At 53.9% G+C, this 14772-nt stretch overlaps 2 protein-coding genes across 12 annotated transcripts; one reads left to right on the forward strand and one right to left on the reverse strand.

Annotated features, from left to right (window-relative positions):
- Nucleotides 1-10: 10 nt before the first annotated feature.
- Nucleotides 11-10080, forward strand: SNX32 (sorting nexin 32). Of its 10 annotated transcripts, XM_082477060.1 has the most exons (13): nt 11-514; nt 5692-5796; nt 6180-6290; nt 6411-6532; nt 6729-6852; nt 6999-7103; nt 7298-7403; nt 7566-7641; nt 7873-7912; nt 8687-8773; nt 8879-9038; nt 9114-9199; nt 9526-10080. In XM_082477060.1, exons 1-13 carry the CDS (start codon nt 479-481, stop codon nt 9577-9579), a joined length of 1212 nt encoding a protein of 403 aa, XP_082333186.1. In that variant the 5' UTR covers nt 11-478; the 3' UTR covers nt 9580-10080. The 10 variants fall into 10 exon arrangements, with proteins under 10 accessions (XP_082333186.1, XP_082333192.1, XP_082333193.1 ...); XM_082477066.1 differs by having other exon boundaries at nt 6375-6532; nt 8687-9199; XM_082477067.1 differs by having other exon boundaries at nt 8687-9199.
- Nucleotides 10081-11025: 945 nt separating this feature from the next.
- CFL1 (cofilin 1) lies at nt 11026-14772 on the reverse strand. 2 transcript variants are annotated; one of them, XM_082477087.1, is made up of 5 exons: nt 14524-14605; nt 12932-13023; nt 12247-12554; nt 11914-11990; nt 11026-11689 (listed from the first exon to the last, which is right to left on the reverse strand). In XM_082477087.1, exons 2-5 carry the CDS (start codon nt 12953-12955, stop codon nt 11577-11579), a joined length of 522 nt encoding a protein of 173 aa, XP_082333213.1. In that variant the 5' UTR covers nt 12956-13023; nt 14524-14605; the 3' UTR covers nt 11026-11576. The 2 variants fall into 2 exon arrangements, with proteins under 2 accessions (XP_082333213.1, XP_082333212.1); XM_082477086.1 differs by lacking the exon at nt 12932-13023 and having other exon boundaries at nt 14524-14772.

Below are 14772 nucleotides of genomic sequence, written 5' to 3' on the forward strand. Positions count from 1 at the left end.
CGGTAGTGCGCACGCGCAGGCCGCGCCAGGGCATTAGAAGGCCCGGCCCAGAGGGGCGGCGGCCCGGAGTCAGCCAGCCTGGGGCGTGGGCTGACGCGACACTAGACCTCTGCGATCCTAGAGGCCCCCCGCCGCCCCGACTCCATCCCCCACGCTGTCGCCTGTTCCCGGCCCTCTCAGTTCCGCGCTGCCCCTTAAAAGCTGGGGCCTGGGCACAGGAACGACAGGCATTGCAGCCAATGGCGTCCCGCACGGTAAAGCTGCTACCCAATCAAAAGGCGCGGCTGCGAGGGAACGGCGTGGAACCACGCCCGGCTCCAGGTGACTCCTTGGCAGGGAGGGGAGAGTTCCTCTGTCAGCTGATAGGATCCCCACTGGGTCCGTTCCTCGGGGAGATTTACCGGGGACCAACCTACGGGAGCGCGCGGGCAGTGACCCGCCGCGGAATTCTTGTGTGCTGTAGTCGAGAACGAGAGTGATGGAGGAGCATCGAGAGGCTGGGAAGGAGAGCAAGGTAGAGAAAGGATGCAAACACCCTCCCAATCTTCACCTCACTCCATGATACCCAGTGATGCCCAATCAGGGAGTGGTGTGTGTGTGTGTGTGTGTTCGTGCCCACGCATGAGCCAGAGAAAGGCGAGACCTGAGCAAGGGGGTGGGGCGCTTCTGTGGCATCAGCATGGGGGCTGGTGAGGATGCCAAAGGAGGCAGGGTTTACCGTGGCCCTGACAGATGGAAAAGGACCCGTCACTCTTACTCATCCCCTCCCCAGGACCGACTCATGCTGGTTTGATGGGGAAGAAGAAGGAAGGATGTTAGGGATTGAGAAGGGGCTGGAGTACCCTACTCCTTTCCCAAGATGGGGGAATACTGTTCAGCACTAATGGCTTCACTTGTGTATCTATGTTCATGTAATCATGAGACCATTCATTCTTTCCTCTTGACTTCATTCAACAAATAGTTTCTGAGCATCCTTGTGCCAAGGATGGTTAGGGGTGGGGCATACAGATGTGCACACTTTTAGGGGTAGGAGGAATGTGCCTAGTGGTCTGTGACTGAGGATAAGGATGGAGCAGCTGTGGTCCATCTTTGAAGTCCCATCTCCCTCAAGCAGTTACCAAGCAGGAAGGAGACAGGGGACTTGGGGGCCTATTGCACCAATGAGCCAGACTTTGGGGGTGGGGGGCAGTTGGACAGAGGAAGAGCCTGCCATGGGGGTGTTGGAGAAGCCAAGAAGTGAGGAGTAGGGATCAAGTGGAATTTGAAGAAGTGAGAGGGGTGAGAGACCAAAGTATGGAACAGAAAGCATCTGTTTCAGTGTTTATCTATGTTCATATTCACGGTTAAATTAGTTAACACAGGGACTTCCCTGGTGGTCCAGTGGTTAAGACTTTGCCTTCCAATGCAGGGGGTGCATGTTCGATCCCTGGTGGGGGAGCTAAGAGCCCACATGCGTTGTGGTAAAAAAAACAAAACATAAAACAGAAGCACTAATGTAACAAATTCAGTAAAGACTTTAAAAATGGTCCACATCAAAAAAAAATCTTTAAAAAATTAGTTAATATATATAAACTGCTTAGAGCAATGCCTGGCATATAGGTAGAGCAAATATAAGTGTTAGCTATTATATTACTATTACTGTTACCAGTAATAGTGGATGCTATGTGTTCTGAGGATATACTGGACTGTCAAACTGAAGGGTGCACCCCTAACCTTTGTAGATGCCAGACTCTTTGAAAATCTATTATTAGACCATGTCCTCCAGAGTAATCATTGCCTTCTTCAAAATTATCCTATAAATATAGAGAAATGAAAAGAGTAATAAATGAATATGTAAGTAAAAATATGACAGAGAAAATGAAATAACATAAAATACTTGACTAATCTAACAGAAATCAAGAAAGAAAGAATAAAGCAACTATACTCCAATAAAAATTAATTTAAAAAAGAAAGAAAGAAAGAATAAAGGAACAAAAAACAGATGAGATGAAGAGAAAACAAAAAGTAAGATGGCAGGTTTATAGCCTACTATATCAGTAATTACAATAATAATGAATGGAACAAAAACTACAGTTAAAAAACAAACATCTGGGCTTCCCTGGTGGCGCAGTGGTTAAGAATCTGCCTGCCAATGCAGGAGACACGGGTTTGAGCCCTGGTCCAGGAAGATCCCAGATGCCGCGGAGCAACTAAGCCTGTGTACCACGACTCCTGAGCCTGCGCTCTAGAGCCCGCAAGCCACAACTACGGAGCCCAAGTGCCACAAATACTGAAGCCTGCGCACCTAGAGCCTGTGCTCTGCAACAAGAGAAGCCACGACAATGAGAAGCCCGCACACAGCAACGAAGAGTAGCCCCCGCTTGCCACAACTAGAGAAAGCCCGTGCACAGCAACGAAGGCCTAACACAGCCATAAATAAATGAATAAATAAATAACTGAATTTATTTTTTAAAATCTTCAGATTGGATTTTTTAAAAACAGCTTAATTCTGTTAAAAGAGACATACTTTATAAGGACACAGAAATATTGAAAAACTGATGGAATATATACACTATGAGCACACTAACAAAAAAGAAAGCTGGTGTGGCTTTATCAATTTCAGACTGGAAGACAAGAAAGAAGTATTACTAGAAATAAAGAGGAACATTTTATAATGATTAAAGAGTCAATTCAACAGGAAAACACTCCTCAATTTTATGCACCTAATAACAGTTTCAAAATATGCAAAGTAAAAAATTACATATGCCGCAGAGCAGCTAAGCCCATGCACTACAACTACTGAGCCTGCGCTTTAGAGCCCACGAGCCACAACTACTGAGGCCCACGCACCGCAACGAACAGTAGCCCCCGCTCGCCGCAACCAGAGAAAAACCGCACACAGCAACGAAGACCCAACGCAGCCAAAAATAAACAAATAAATAAATTTATATATATATAAAAAAATTACTGAGAAAAATTAAAGAAGACCTACATCACTGGAAAGATATTCCATGTTCATGGATTGGAAGATTCAGTATTGTAAAAACGTCTGTCCTTCTCAATTTGATCTATAGATTCAATGTAATCTTAACCAAATCCCAGAAAGTTTTTTGGGGGTAGAAATTAACAAGCTGATTCTAAAATTTATGTGGAAATGCAAAGGACCTACAATAGCCAAAATGATTTTGAAAAAGAACAAAGTTAATTCTACCTGATTTCAACGTTGCCTGTCAATTACAGTAATCAAGAGAGTGTGATATTATCAAAAGTATAGATATATAGATAAGTGGAACAGAATAGAGAATACAGAACTGATCACACTTATGAGGTCAATTGATTTTCTACCAAGGTGTACACTAAAACAAATCAATAGTGAAAAAATAGTGTTTTTAAACAAATAGTGCTAAAATCACTGGCTATATATAGGGCAAAAATGAATCACAACCCGTACCTTACACTGCATACAAAATGAATTAAATGGATCATAGACCTGCATATAAATATATGAAAATGGATCATAGACCTAAAACTTAATTTCTAGAAGAAAAAAATAGGAGAATATCTTCATGACCTTGGGGTAGGAGTGCTTCTTCAAGAGTACACAAACCACAAAAGCAAAGATTGATATGTTGAGCTTGTAAAATTATAAGCCATTAATAGAGTGAAAAGGCAACCCATAGAGTAGGAGATATTGGCAAAACATATAACTGACAAAGGGCTTGTCTCCAGGATATTTAAAGAGTTCCTACAAATCAATAAGAGAAAGATGATCTGATTTTTAAAAGAGGATGGCAGGGAGGAGCAAAAGACTTGAATAGGCACTTTACAAAAGAAGATATCTGAATGTCTAATAGGTACATGAAATGGTGTTCAATATCATTTCTCACCAGGGAATACAAGTTAAAGCCACAATGCACTATTTTTTTTTAAAAGATGTATTTATTTATTTGGTGGCGCTGGTCTTTGTTGTGGCATGTGGGATCTTTTAGTTGTGGCATGCGGGATCTAGTTCCCCGACCGGGGATTGAACCCGGGACCCCTGCATTGGGAGCATGGAGTCTTAACCACTGGACCACCAGGGAAGTCCCCACAATGCAGTATTACTGTACCTCCACCAGTAAGGCTAAAATTAAAAGGACTAACAGTTCTGGGGGGCTTCCCTGGGCGCAGTGGTTGAGAGTCTGCCTGCCAATGCAGGGGACACGGGTTCGAGCCCTGGTCTGGGAAGATCCCACATGCCACGGAGCAACTAGGCCCGTGAGCCACAATTACTGAGCCTGCACGTCTGGAGCTTGTGCTCCGCAACAAGAGAGGCCGCGACAGTGAGAGGCCCGCGCACCGCGATGAAGAGTGGCCCCCACTTGCCGTAACTAGAGAAAGCCCTCGCACAGAAACGAAGACCCAACACAGCCATAAATAAATAAATAAATAAATGGATCATCACGTTTTAAAAAAAAAAAAAAGGACTAACAGTTCTAAGTATTGGCAAGGATGTGGTGCAACTGGAACTTTCATTCAATGCTGGAGAGAGTGTGAATTAGTACAGTCACCTTGGAAAACTGTTTGGCAGTATCTATGAAAGCGTTTTAAACACATGCCTACCCTCTGACCAAGCCATTCTCGTACCCAACAGAAATGAGTACTTAGGTCCCTCAAAAGATATATGCAAGAATGTTCATGGCAGCTTTATTCATAATAGCCCCAAACTTGAAATAATCCAAATGACCACCAACAGTAGAATGGATAAACTACAATACAGTCATATGATGGAACACTACACAGCAATGAAAAAGAAACACTGCACTCAATGACATAGATGGGTCTCACTAAAGAACATGGACACAAAATAGTATATACTGTGTAACTACATTGATATGAGGCTCAAGGCCATGTAAAATTAATCTATGGTGCTAGACGTCTAAGAGTGGTCCCACAGTGTCCCAAATAAGTGCTAAAGCCTGTGAGAGGAGAGAGGGAGGCCTCTGGGTGTGAGAGGTGGGCAGGTGCCAGTTTATCTACTGGTGAGTAGTACTTGAAGGGAGAGTGGCTTCTGAGCCTCTATCTCTCTCCCTAGTACCTCTTGGCAAAATGGTGTGGACATAGCAGGTGTTCAATAAATGCTTGTTGAAATAGCTCAGTGTAAGAATGAACTAGTAACTTGGTGCCTCAGGGATCTTTTCACTTAGAGAAATTCAAGTGCTTGGCCTCCAAGTCAGAGCCTCTTGGCACCAAACGTAGTGAATGGAATGGTCTCAGGAGCCCCTCAAAAGGGGTGGGACCGTCTCATCCAGCTCACTTTACACCTGGTGAAAGGTACCTGAGGTAACCAGCTGAGAAGGGGTGGTCAGGTAACTGAGGAAGTGCGTGGGGTTTGGAACCGAGAAACTCTGTTCAAATCTGGCCCTGCCACTTTGCAGCTGTGTGATCTCGGCCAAGTTATTTCACCTCTCTGGTGGTCGCAGCTTCCAGGCCTATAAAACGGGGAGAGTTCTGCCTACTTCAGAGGATGGAGGGGTGGGAAAGTGTCATTGTGAATCCCTGAGCAGTGACTTATCAGGATCCCTCGGGAGGTGGGGGGGAACAGCCGGCGACCCCAGGGCGTGGTGGAAGTAATGCTGCTGAGGTGGGCTCTGCAGGAGGACCAGAAGCCTGCGGCGAGGATGGGCGGGGGGGCCATGGTCAGTCATGTCAGGGACCTCCCTTCCCCCACAGCCCTCCTCCATGTCCGTGGACCTGCAGGGAGACAGCTCCTTACAGGTGGAGATCTCTGATGCCGTCAGCGAGCGGGACAAGGTGAAATTCACTGTTCAAACCAAGGTGAGGCTGCGTGGGAGCGGGGGTGGGGGGGGAGTGGGGTTCACATGGCTGCTTCAGGAGCCTCCTTCCCGCAGCCTCTGCTCGCCTGGCGCGCAGATGCCAGCGCAGCCTCTGGGCCCTGCTCCTCAACCTGGCTCTTGGCCCCTGACCCTCTGAGAAAGAGGGCATCTTGTCTAGTCTCGTACGGCCTCTGCCTAAGGCCCCAAGTCCTACCATCCCCTGTCCACCCTCCTGAGGGTAGACACGGACGCGTGAGCCCCAACTTGGGCCTCCCCTGGGATGTGGGATTGGCGAGGCCCAAAAGTGGGTGCCCAGGAAGCTTGGTGGGTGTAGGGTTTGGGCAGGGGAGGAAAGACACCTCAGATAGGCTCCCCGGCTTCCAGAGCTGCGTCCCTCACTCCGCCCAGACCGAGTTCTCAGTCGTGCGACATCATGAGGAGTTCATCTGGCTACACAATGCCTACGTGGAAAACGAGGAGTACGCCGGTCTCATTGTGAGGAGAGGCCGGCCTGGGCACCCGGGGGAGGCCGGGAGGCTGGGCCAGGCTTCGGGTTGCAGGTGACGGCCTTCTCAACAGCGAGAGGACTTCCAGCTCTGTCCCTCCTTGGAGCAGATCCCCCCAGCCCCTCCAAGGCCAGACTTTGAGGCTTCGAGGGAAAAACTGCAGAAGTTGGGTGAGGGAGACAGCTCTATCACGCGGGAAGAGTTTGCCAAAATGAAGGAGGAGCTGGAAGCGTGAGTGCCGCCCCCCTTTCCTGTCTGTGACAAAGCCCCAGCCCAGCCTCTCCTGACAGCCCCAGGGTTTCTCCCCTGACTGTCCCCCGTGGATGTTTAGGACCCTGCTTCTCACTCCAGGGCTGCCGAGGGGCAAGGGGGCAGGAGGGGGGAAGGAGCCAGGGAGGGCCTGTGAGCTGCCTGCCGTCCTCTGCAGGGAGTATCTGGCCATCTTTAAGAAGACAGTTGCGATGCACGAAGTCTTTCTGCAGCGCCTGGCGGCCCACCCCACCCTGCGTCGAGACCACAACTTCTTTGTCTTTTTGGAATATGGCCAGGATGTGAGCTGGGGTCCCCCCTGGGGGTGGGGGGCAAGGTTCTAAGTGGGCTCAGGCCTCTGTCTCATCAGCTCGGCGAGTGGTATATGCCCGGGGTGGGAGGTGCAAATGCCCACCCTGACGTTGCACCCTCCCTACGTGTGCCTCAGCTGAGTGTCCGAGGAAAGAACAGGAAGGAGCTCCTTGGGGGGTTTCTGAGGAATATTGTGAAGTCTGCAGATGAAGCCCTCATCACTGGCATGTCAGGGCTCAAGGTGACTTGGGGGGTCCCTTCTCTGGATTCAACCCAGAGCCTCAAGTCCCCAGCAAGGATTAAGACCCTGGGTGCCTGTGGGAGGGAAGCCACTGATGGGGCCCTGCCTAGAGGGAGATTGTGCCACGCCCGGGAGCCCGAGGCTGCGCTGCTCCTGGTGACTCGGTGTGAGTGGGTCCTGTCTGGCTCCCTTAGGAGGTGGATGACTTCTTCGAGCATGAGAGGACCTTCCTGCTGGAGTACCACACCCGCATCCGGGACGCCTGCCTTCGGGCAGACCGAGTCATGCACTCTCACAAGTGTACGCAGGGCCCCAGGGACCCTGGATTCTCCCCAGTGGCCCTACTCCCCAGGGGAGAGGAGAGAGCAGGAAATGCCCTGTGTCTGTCCGTGGCCACAAACACCAGGGGTGGGGCTTGACGTGCAGACCAAGGGGCTCTGATAGAGGGCTCTTCCCCAACAGGCCTGGCAGATGATTATATCCCTATCTCAGCTGCACTGAGCAGTCTGGGAACACAGGAAGTCAACCAGCTAAAGACGTGAGCACTCCCTCTCGCCCCTCTGCCCTCTTTCTTTGCCTGTAATACTGTGTCTGTCCGTGAGGGGTCACTCCATGGAAGCCTACTATCAGCTCTAGTGGGAGATGCAGAAGCTCCTCTTGGGCTTTGGGAGAGAAAGAGAGGGAGGGTTCCCCAAGGGGGACCCAAGGGCAGGGAAGCTTTAAGCAACCCCTAAGACCCCTGCCCTAACTCCCCCCCACCATCTCCTAGGAGCTTCCTCAAATTGGCAGAGCTCTTTGAACGATTAAGGGTGAGTACTGCCTTCTGTGTTGAAAGGCCACCCAATGATCCTTTGCAGGGAAGAGAGTGTCCCGGGAGAGGGGAAAGCTGCAGGGTCATTTTGGAATGTTCAGTGATAACTGGGGCTCAGTGAGGCCCTGGACTCACTCTCCAGACTAGTTTAATAAGAGATGGAGTGGAGACGGTGATCCAACCTCAAGTGTGGGTGTGTGGTGATGGGGGAGGAGGTGGGAAGTGGGCTTGGCGAGGCACTTAGAAGGATGTGCCGCGTGCCTCTGGCAGACTGTTCTGTGCTGCCAGCATCCTGCCCCAGACACACTCTTCCTGAACTCCTCTCCAAGAAAGTCACCGGAGTGTGCCAGTCTTCCTAAAATGTCCGTTGGACCCCATCTCTTCCCTGCTCAGGGCCCTTCAGTGACCCTATCCCTCCTAGAAACTACCCAAGACACAAAGCTCAAAGTCCCTAGCTTGCATCTTAAGCCTGTTGTGATCTGGCCCACTGCTGCCCAAGTGCCCCACTGAACTTATGGTTCCCTGAAAACATACCAGGCCTGCACAACTGCAAAGCCTTTGACTGTTGTCTAATCCCTACTCAACCCCCAAGATCCAGATCAGATGCCACCTCCTCTGTGAAGCCTTTCCTGGCCTGCTCCCCTGAACCTCAGGGCTTGACATAGCGTGGGTATCAAGTGACCCTACTTGGTATTTAGATGAACAGCAGCACCCCCAGTCCTTAGCTGCCCCCGCACCAGCTCCCTCCCCAGCCTCCACTTTCCTGATTCAGAAACTGGAGGGCCGAGTGGCTTCTGATGAGGACCTGAAGCTGTCGGACATGCTGAGGTACTACGTGCGCGACTCACAGGCAGCCAAGGTGAGAGGTGGCCCCAGAGCAGACCTCAGGGCTGGAGCCACCAGGGAGGGCGGGCAGGCAGGCAAGGGCCGTGGGCCAGGGATCCTGTGCCCCTGCCGGCCCCAGGACCTGCTGTACCGGCGGCTGCGGGCGCTGGCAGACTATGAGAACGCCAACAAGGCACTGGACAAGGCGCGCACCAAGAACCGGGAGGTGCGGACCGCCGAGAGCCACCAGCAGCTGTGCTGCCAGCGCTTCGAACGCCTCTCCGACTCAGCCAAGCAGGGTAAGCCCCACGGCCCTGGTGCCCCTGCCACTGCACTGCTGACCCTGCCGGGGTCCCCATTCCTCTCTTCTCCAGAGCTCATGGACTTCAGATCCCGCCGCGTCTCCTCTTTCCGCAAGAACCTCATGGAGCTGGCGGAGCTGGAGCTCAAACACGCTAAGGTGAGCCCTCCAGCCTCCCCAAGCCTTCTTGCTGCTTTCCTGGCCTCCCACCCCTGGGCCTCTAGGCTCTTATCAAGTGTCTTGGTGCATGGGGGGGTGCGGTGGAGCTTGGGGGGAGGTTAGGCTGCCAGGAGCAGCCCCAGCTGTTCGGGGCCACAGTTCCCCATCTTGGATCGGGACCATTCCCTTCTGTCATTGGTAGTGAGGCCTCAGTAAATGGTAGCTGTTATTGCTGAGGACAGGGATGGGGACAGAGGAGCTATCCAAGGTTGGGTAACAGAGGCGGTAGCAGCAGATGGGAGACATCAAGAATCTCTCCTCTGCAGGCCAGCACCCTGCTTCTCCGGAACACCCTTGTCATCCTCAAGGGAGAACCTTAGAGCCACCAGAGTCCCCCCAGACCTCCCACCCCAGTAAGATGCCTCCTTCCCCACCCCAGGAGCCACTCACCATGCCCCGTGACTTCTCAGGGCAAGGCCCACCCCTACCCCAAGGTGCCAGGCCCTGCAAGATAGGGCAGCATGGGCACCACACTTGGCCACAGGTAAGCAGAGCCCTCACCTGGGGAAACCCAGGGGCCCTGACCTCCCTCCCCAGAGGCTATGGGGCAGCTTCAACCCACCTCTGGCCCCCCAAATTCATTTGTCTCCAGCTTGTTCACAAATAAAAAGCCTGGTTCTGTAGCAAGGAGGCTTGCTTGTCCTGACTTCCCAGTTGGAGGGCCCACCAAGTACATCTTCTATCGGGGCACCATGGTAGAGACCAGATCCGGGGGAGACACCCCTGCAGTTTCTTCAGCCACTTTTCAGAGTGCCAGTAGTGCTCTCTGTGGGAAGGTACAAGACCCAGAACTTGGAATCCAGGAGCAGTCTTCAAGGCGTGCCAACACCCCCATAAACCCTGGCACAGACCACACATAAAATGAATTACAAATCCTCTACACCCATTTCCTAATCAGTAAAATGGAACTACCCCTTCCTGCCTCCCTACCAGAGATACTGGCAAGCTCCAAGGAACTAAGGAACCAGCTCTAACTCCAGGAGGCTTTTTTTAGTTGATTGGGGCAGGGAGGGGGCCGGGTATAAATCGTCCATCACCACCACCCCTAGGGCAACACTTCCACCTTTACCTGCGGGGCAGGTGAAAGCCCAAAGCATGGGCTGAAAAGAGCCCACAGCAATGCCAGCAAGAAGCGTAGGGCTCCAGCCAACACCCTCTTGGTTAAACACAGGCAGGCGGAGCCCAAGACACTTGGGTCTGAAGTCCCGGACTCCACCTGGCTGGCCCCGCCCCAGACCCCGGTCACATCTGCAGAAGGCCAGAGACTCAACCTGGCGTCTGACTCACAGCAGCTGCTGGACCCAGCGCTCATAAATGAGTCAGCCATCCAGGAGAGAGCGCAGAGCAAAGACCAAATACTGAAAGTGGAGAAAAAGCTCAAGAAGCAACCAGTGACTTGCAGTCTCAGGGCCCACATCTGGGCGAGACTGCACAGGGATCAGAGAATGGGCCTCACTGTCCTGCTGCCCACCTGGGTCAAGGCAGCAGAAGAAACCAGTTCAGGGATTAAGCCCCTCTGTTCAAGGAACCCCTGCGGCCAGTAGCAGACACACCCTGGCTCAGCTACCTTCCGCACAGCCAGGCTGGTGCCAACTATGACACCAGCATGTAGAGAGGAAACTGTCAGAAGGGAGGCTCAGCTAGTCACTGGGGCCAAATGAGGGTGTGTGGGGCTGGCTGGAGGCAGGGTCAGGGAAGAGATGCTGCTCATTCTCCCAGCCTACGCCCCCCCCAAGGTCCCCTGGGCCCCAACCTCGAAACAAACATCCCATTAGTGAGCCTTTTTATTGTTGTGTGTTTTTTTGTTTTTAATTGAGGGTCCCTTACTGGTCCTGCTTCCATGAGTGGCTGTGACCAGGGGCAAGGGGGAGGGGAACCAGGCGGCGCAGGGAGGGGTCATCTCCACAACATTCCATTTATACACAGAACTAAACAGACAAGCACAGAGTCACTATTGCGGTTAGAAGTTGGCAGCATGGGAAAAGGGAGGAACAAGGGGGGAACTGGGGTGTCGTTAAAAAAAATACAGGTCCCCCCCAAACAGGGGTTCCTGGGGGGAACTTGGTCTGTTTCAACCCAAGAGGAATCAGAAGATCAAAAGCGGTTTGGGAAGGCCAGAACCGTCAGGGATGGAGGGAGGAGGAGGAGGAGGAAGGTCCAGGGGGTGGGGGGGCTGTTTGGCAACTGGGTGAAGGGACTGCCCTCCCCCTGCTGGGATCCCCCCAGCCCCTCCGGTCTGGCAGGAAGGGGGCAGCCTGCAACCCCCGTGGGCAGGTCTGGGGCTGCCAGATGCTCCAGGCAGGGGGCTGGAGGGGGCTCACAAAGGCTTGCCCTCCAGAGAGATGACGGCGCTGCCCCCCAGCTTCTCTGCCAGGGTGCAGCGGTCCTTGACCTCCTCGTAGCAGTTTGCTTGCAATTCATGCTTGATCCCTGTGGAGGAGAAGGGGGAGCATCTGTGATGAGGAGCACTGGGGCGGGGGTGGGTGTGCTGCGGCTGGGAAGGAGCCAGTAGAACAGATGGCGGGATAAGGCTACATCCAGCAGGCAGTGAGGAGGAGACAGAGAGAGGGCTCTCCTCCACCATGCCGTCTACCCCACCCTGCAGCCAAGGCCTGAACGCAAGGGCATATGGCACCACCAACGCTGGCCCTTACCCGTCAGCTTCTTCTTGATGGCATCCTTGGAGCTGGCATAGATCATTTTGCTCTTAAGGGGTGCACTCTCAGGGGCCCTGGAGGGAAACAGAATCAGAGAACTTGCCGCAAAGCCCCCTCCTCCAAGTCTAGCAAGTGCCCTCAAGTGATACAGGACTTCCAGAAACCCCTGAGCTGGCCCCTAACATTCAAGCTTTTATCAAGTTCCTCACTGACAGGCATTTTATTACAACACCCTACCCTGAAACGCACACCTCTGGGTTAACAAGGAGCCACAGACCTTCCTGTCCTGAGAAAAGGGGGTGGGGCAGAGCTACGGCAGGAGAAGCTCACCAGAAGATGAACACCAGGTCCTCCTTCTTGCTCTCCTTGGTCTCATAGGTTGCGTCATAGAGGGCGTAGCGGCAGTCCTTGTCTGGCAGCATCTTGACAAAGGTGGTGTAGGGGTCGTCTACAGTCTGGCCCACATCACCTACCAGGATCTCCTTGCCCTCCTCCAGGATGATGTTCTTCTTGTCCTCGCTCAGGCAGAAGAGCACCGCCTTCTTGCGCTTCTTCACCTCCTCTGGTGTTGACGACTTACGCACCTTCATGTCGTTGAACACTTTGATGACCCCATCAGAGACAGCCACGCCAGAGGCCTAGAGGACGAGCCACACGCACCTCATAAGGAACAAGTTTCTGGGACGTGCCCTTAAGTCCTTCCTTTGCTTTCTTAGAAAATCTGTCTAGATGTCAACAAATATAGTCCTCAGCCCCAAAAGGTCATTAATCCCCTTCCCAAGACAAGTATCACTATTTTCCCACCCAAGTCACTGTCAAAGGATCAGATGTGACACAACCCCAGAATAGCCGCCATAGAAGAGACCTCTGATCACATAATTCCACACCATTCCTCCCCACCCCGACATCCTGCAAGCTAGATTAAAGACCTGTGAAAAGAAATGTCTTGGCCAAGATGTGAACCCAGAATTAAAAGAACCTACAAGCTCACGGTAAATAGAACCTACAGACTCACGGTACTCAGTCTCAGCTTTTGCATAGTGCTGACTCAGAACTTCACAGAGAGTAGAGGGGACCCAGACAACCAAGTCATAGTCATAGATAGATCTAAGAGAAAAACAAGACCCACAACGCTAGATGGGTCACCAACGGTGCTCAACGGTTCTAGCAAGCCCATCAGAACTGTTCAACGCAGTTATCACACAAGGTATTCCTTTCTCTGCTGGGGTCTTCCTAAACCAAAGCAAGAACAACAAACCCCTAATTACGGCCCTACCCGACAACTCCCTACAACAAACCCCTAATTACGGCCCTACCCGACAACTCCCTGTTCTCCGGAAAAAAATGCAGGCCCCAAAGATCGCTGATAGAAGTTAGCAGTCCAAACTCAAGGGCCCACGGTCCGTGAGAGCTCTTTAAACTTCTATTCCGGGTCGTGCTGGGGGCCACCCTAGCCAGGAATGGGAGTGAGACTGTCCACGGTGAAATCTGCCCCCGCTCCCGGAACTGCAGAGGAAGCCGGCCACGTGATTGAGCCACTTCCGGAGTAGGCGGGGAAAGGAGATCGGCTAGACTCAGCCCCCTCCCCGAAAAAAACCCGTACCTAGAGGCAGCAGCACCTCCAGGGCCTCAACCCTAAGGAAGCGCCCTTACCGACAAGCTTATCGGCCCTCCGCGCTGCGGGCCTGGGCAAGTTACGCAAGCTTGGGCTCTCGCAGCCCTCGGGCCGAACACAGAGGACGGGGCAGTTTCCGGGCGGTGCCCGCCTGGGTCACTTCCCTAAACTCGGCTCCACCCTCAGGCCCCATCCGGGAAAGCCGACAGCCCCGCTGGTCCACGGCTTCGGGCCCAGCAGCCAGGCCTGACCGTGTGCGCACGCGCCGGCCGACAGCGCCGTTCCAGCCTCCGCCGGGTGTACTCTGCGAACCCAGCTCGCCTTGTGGGCTCGCTAGCTCCCGAGCACGGCCGTGATCTCCGCGGTGTCCGCTCTGTGCTGCGCGGTGCAAGTCCCTAATCCCAGGCGCCTGCGCCCGGACCCGGACACCCCCGCATCCCCGCTAGCCGCGCCGCCCCCGCCCCTTGCGAGCATCCCTGCCACCTGCTCTCGAGACAGACCCGCCTGAGAGGGAGGGTGACGCGGAGACAAGAACAGCCCTTGGGTGGGGCGCGCGCGCGCCGAGACCGCTCGCGCGCTTTTCCTTCGCCGCTCCCGGGCCAGCTTTGGATGCCGCGTGCTCCCGTCGAGCGCGCCCCCGTGAACCGACTCTCTTCGGCCCCGCCGCGGCGCGCGACACCGGCTGCTTAGCGAGGGACGGGCGCGCGCGCCCTGGACCCCTCCCCCACGGCCCTTGTCCGCGCGGGCGCAACAGCGGGGTGGGGGAGGGGAAGGGAGTCCAGGGGGCGCGCGAGCGACGTCCAAGCCGGCCCTCACCGGCGCCCGCGGGCGCGCACGCGCGTCCCGGCGCCGCCCGCCCCTCAGCACGAGACCCTCATCCCGCCCGGGGAGCTGGGGGAGGGGGTTCCGACGTCGCTCCCCCGTTCCCTTTAGCGCGCGCAGATGATCGACTCGCAGCCACCTCCCCTCCGGCGCCGTGGCCTGCCGCTCACCATGTTTCCGGAAGAGAAAAGGAGATAGCAAGGAGAGCCAGAAAAGACAAGAGCCGCTGCAGCTGCTGCCGGGATCCGACTGAACGCGGCCTCTCCCGGCCCCTTCCGTTTAGTACGAGCCGCACAATGAGGGGCGGGGCGGGCTTCCGGCGCTCCCCCCGCGGGCCGACGGGAAATGAAGTCCGAGGGTCCTGCGCCGTCTTCGGGCTCGCTGGGTAACAGAGTCTTTTTCATCTGACGGCCTCCTGG

Source organism: Balaenoptera physalus, assembly GCF_965194825.1.
Source record: "Balaenoptera physalus genome assembly, chromosome: 10".
Taxonomy (NCBI): domain Eukaryota; kingdom Metazoa; phylum Chordata; class Mammalia; order Artiodactyla; family Balaenopteridae; genus Balaenoptera; species Balaenoptera physalus.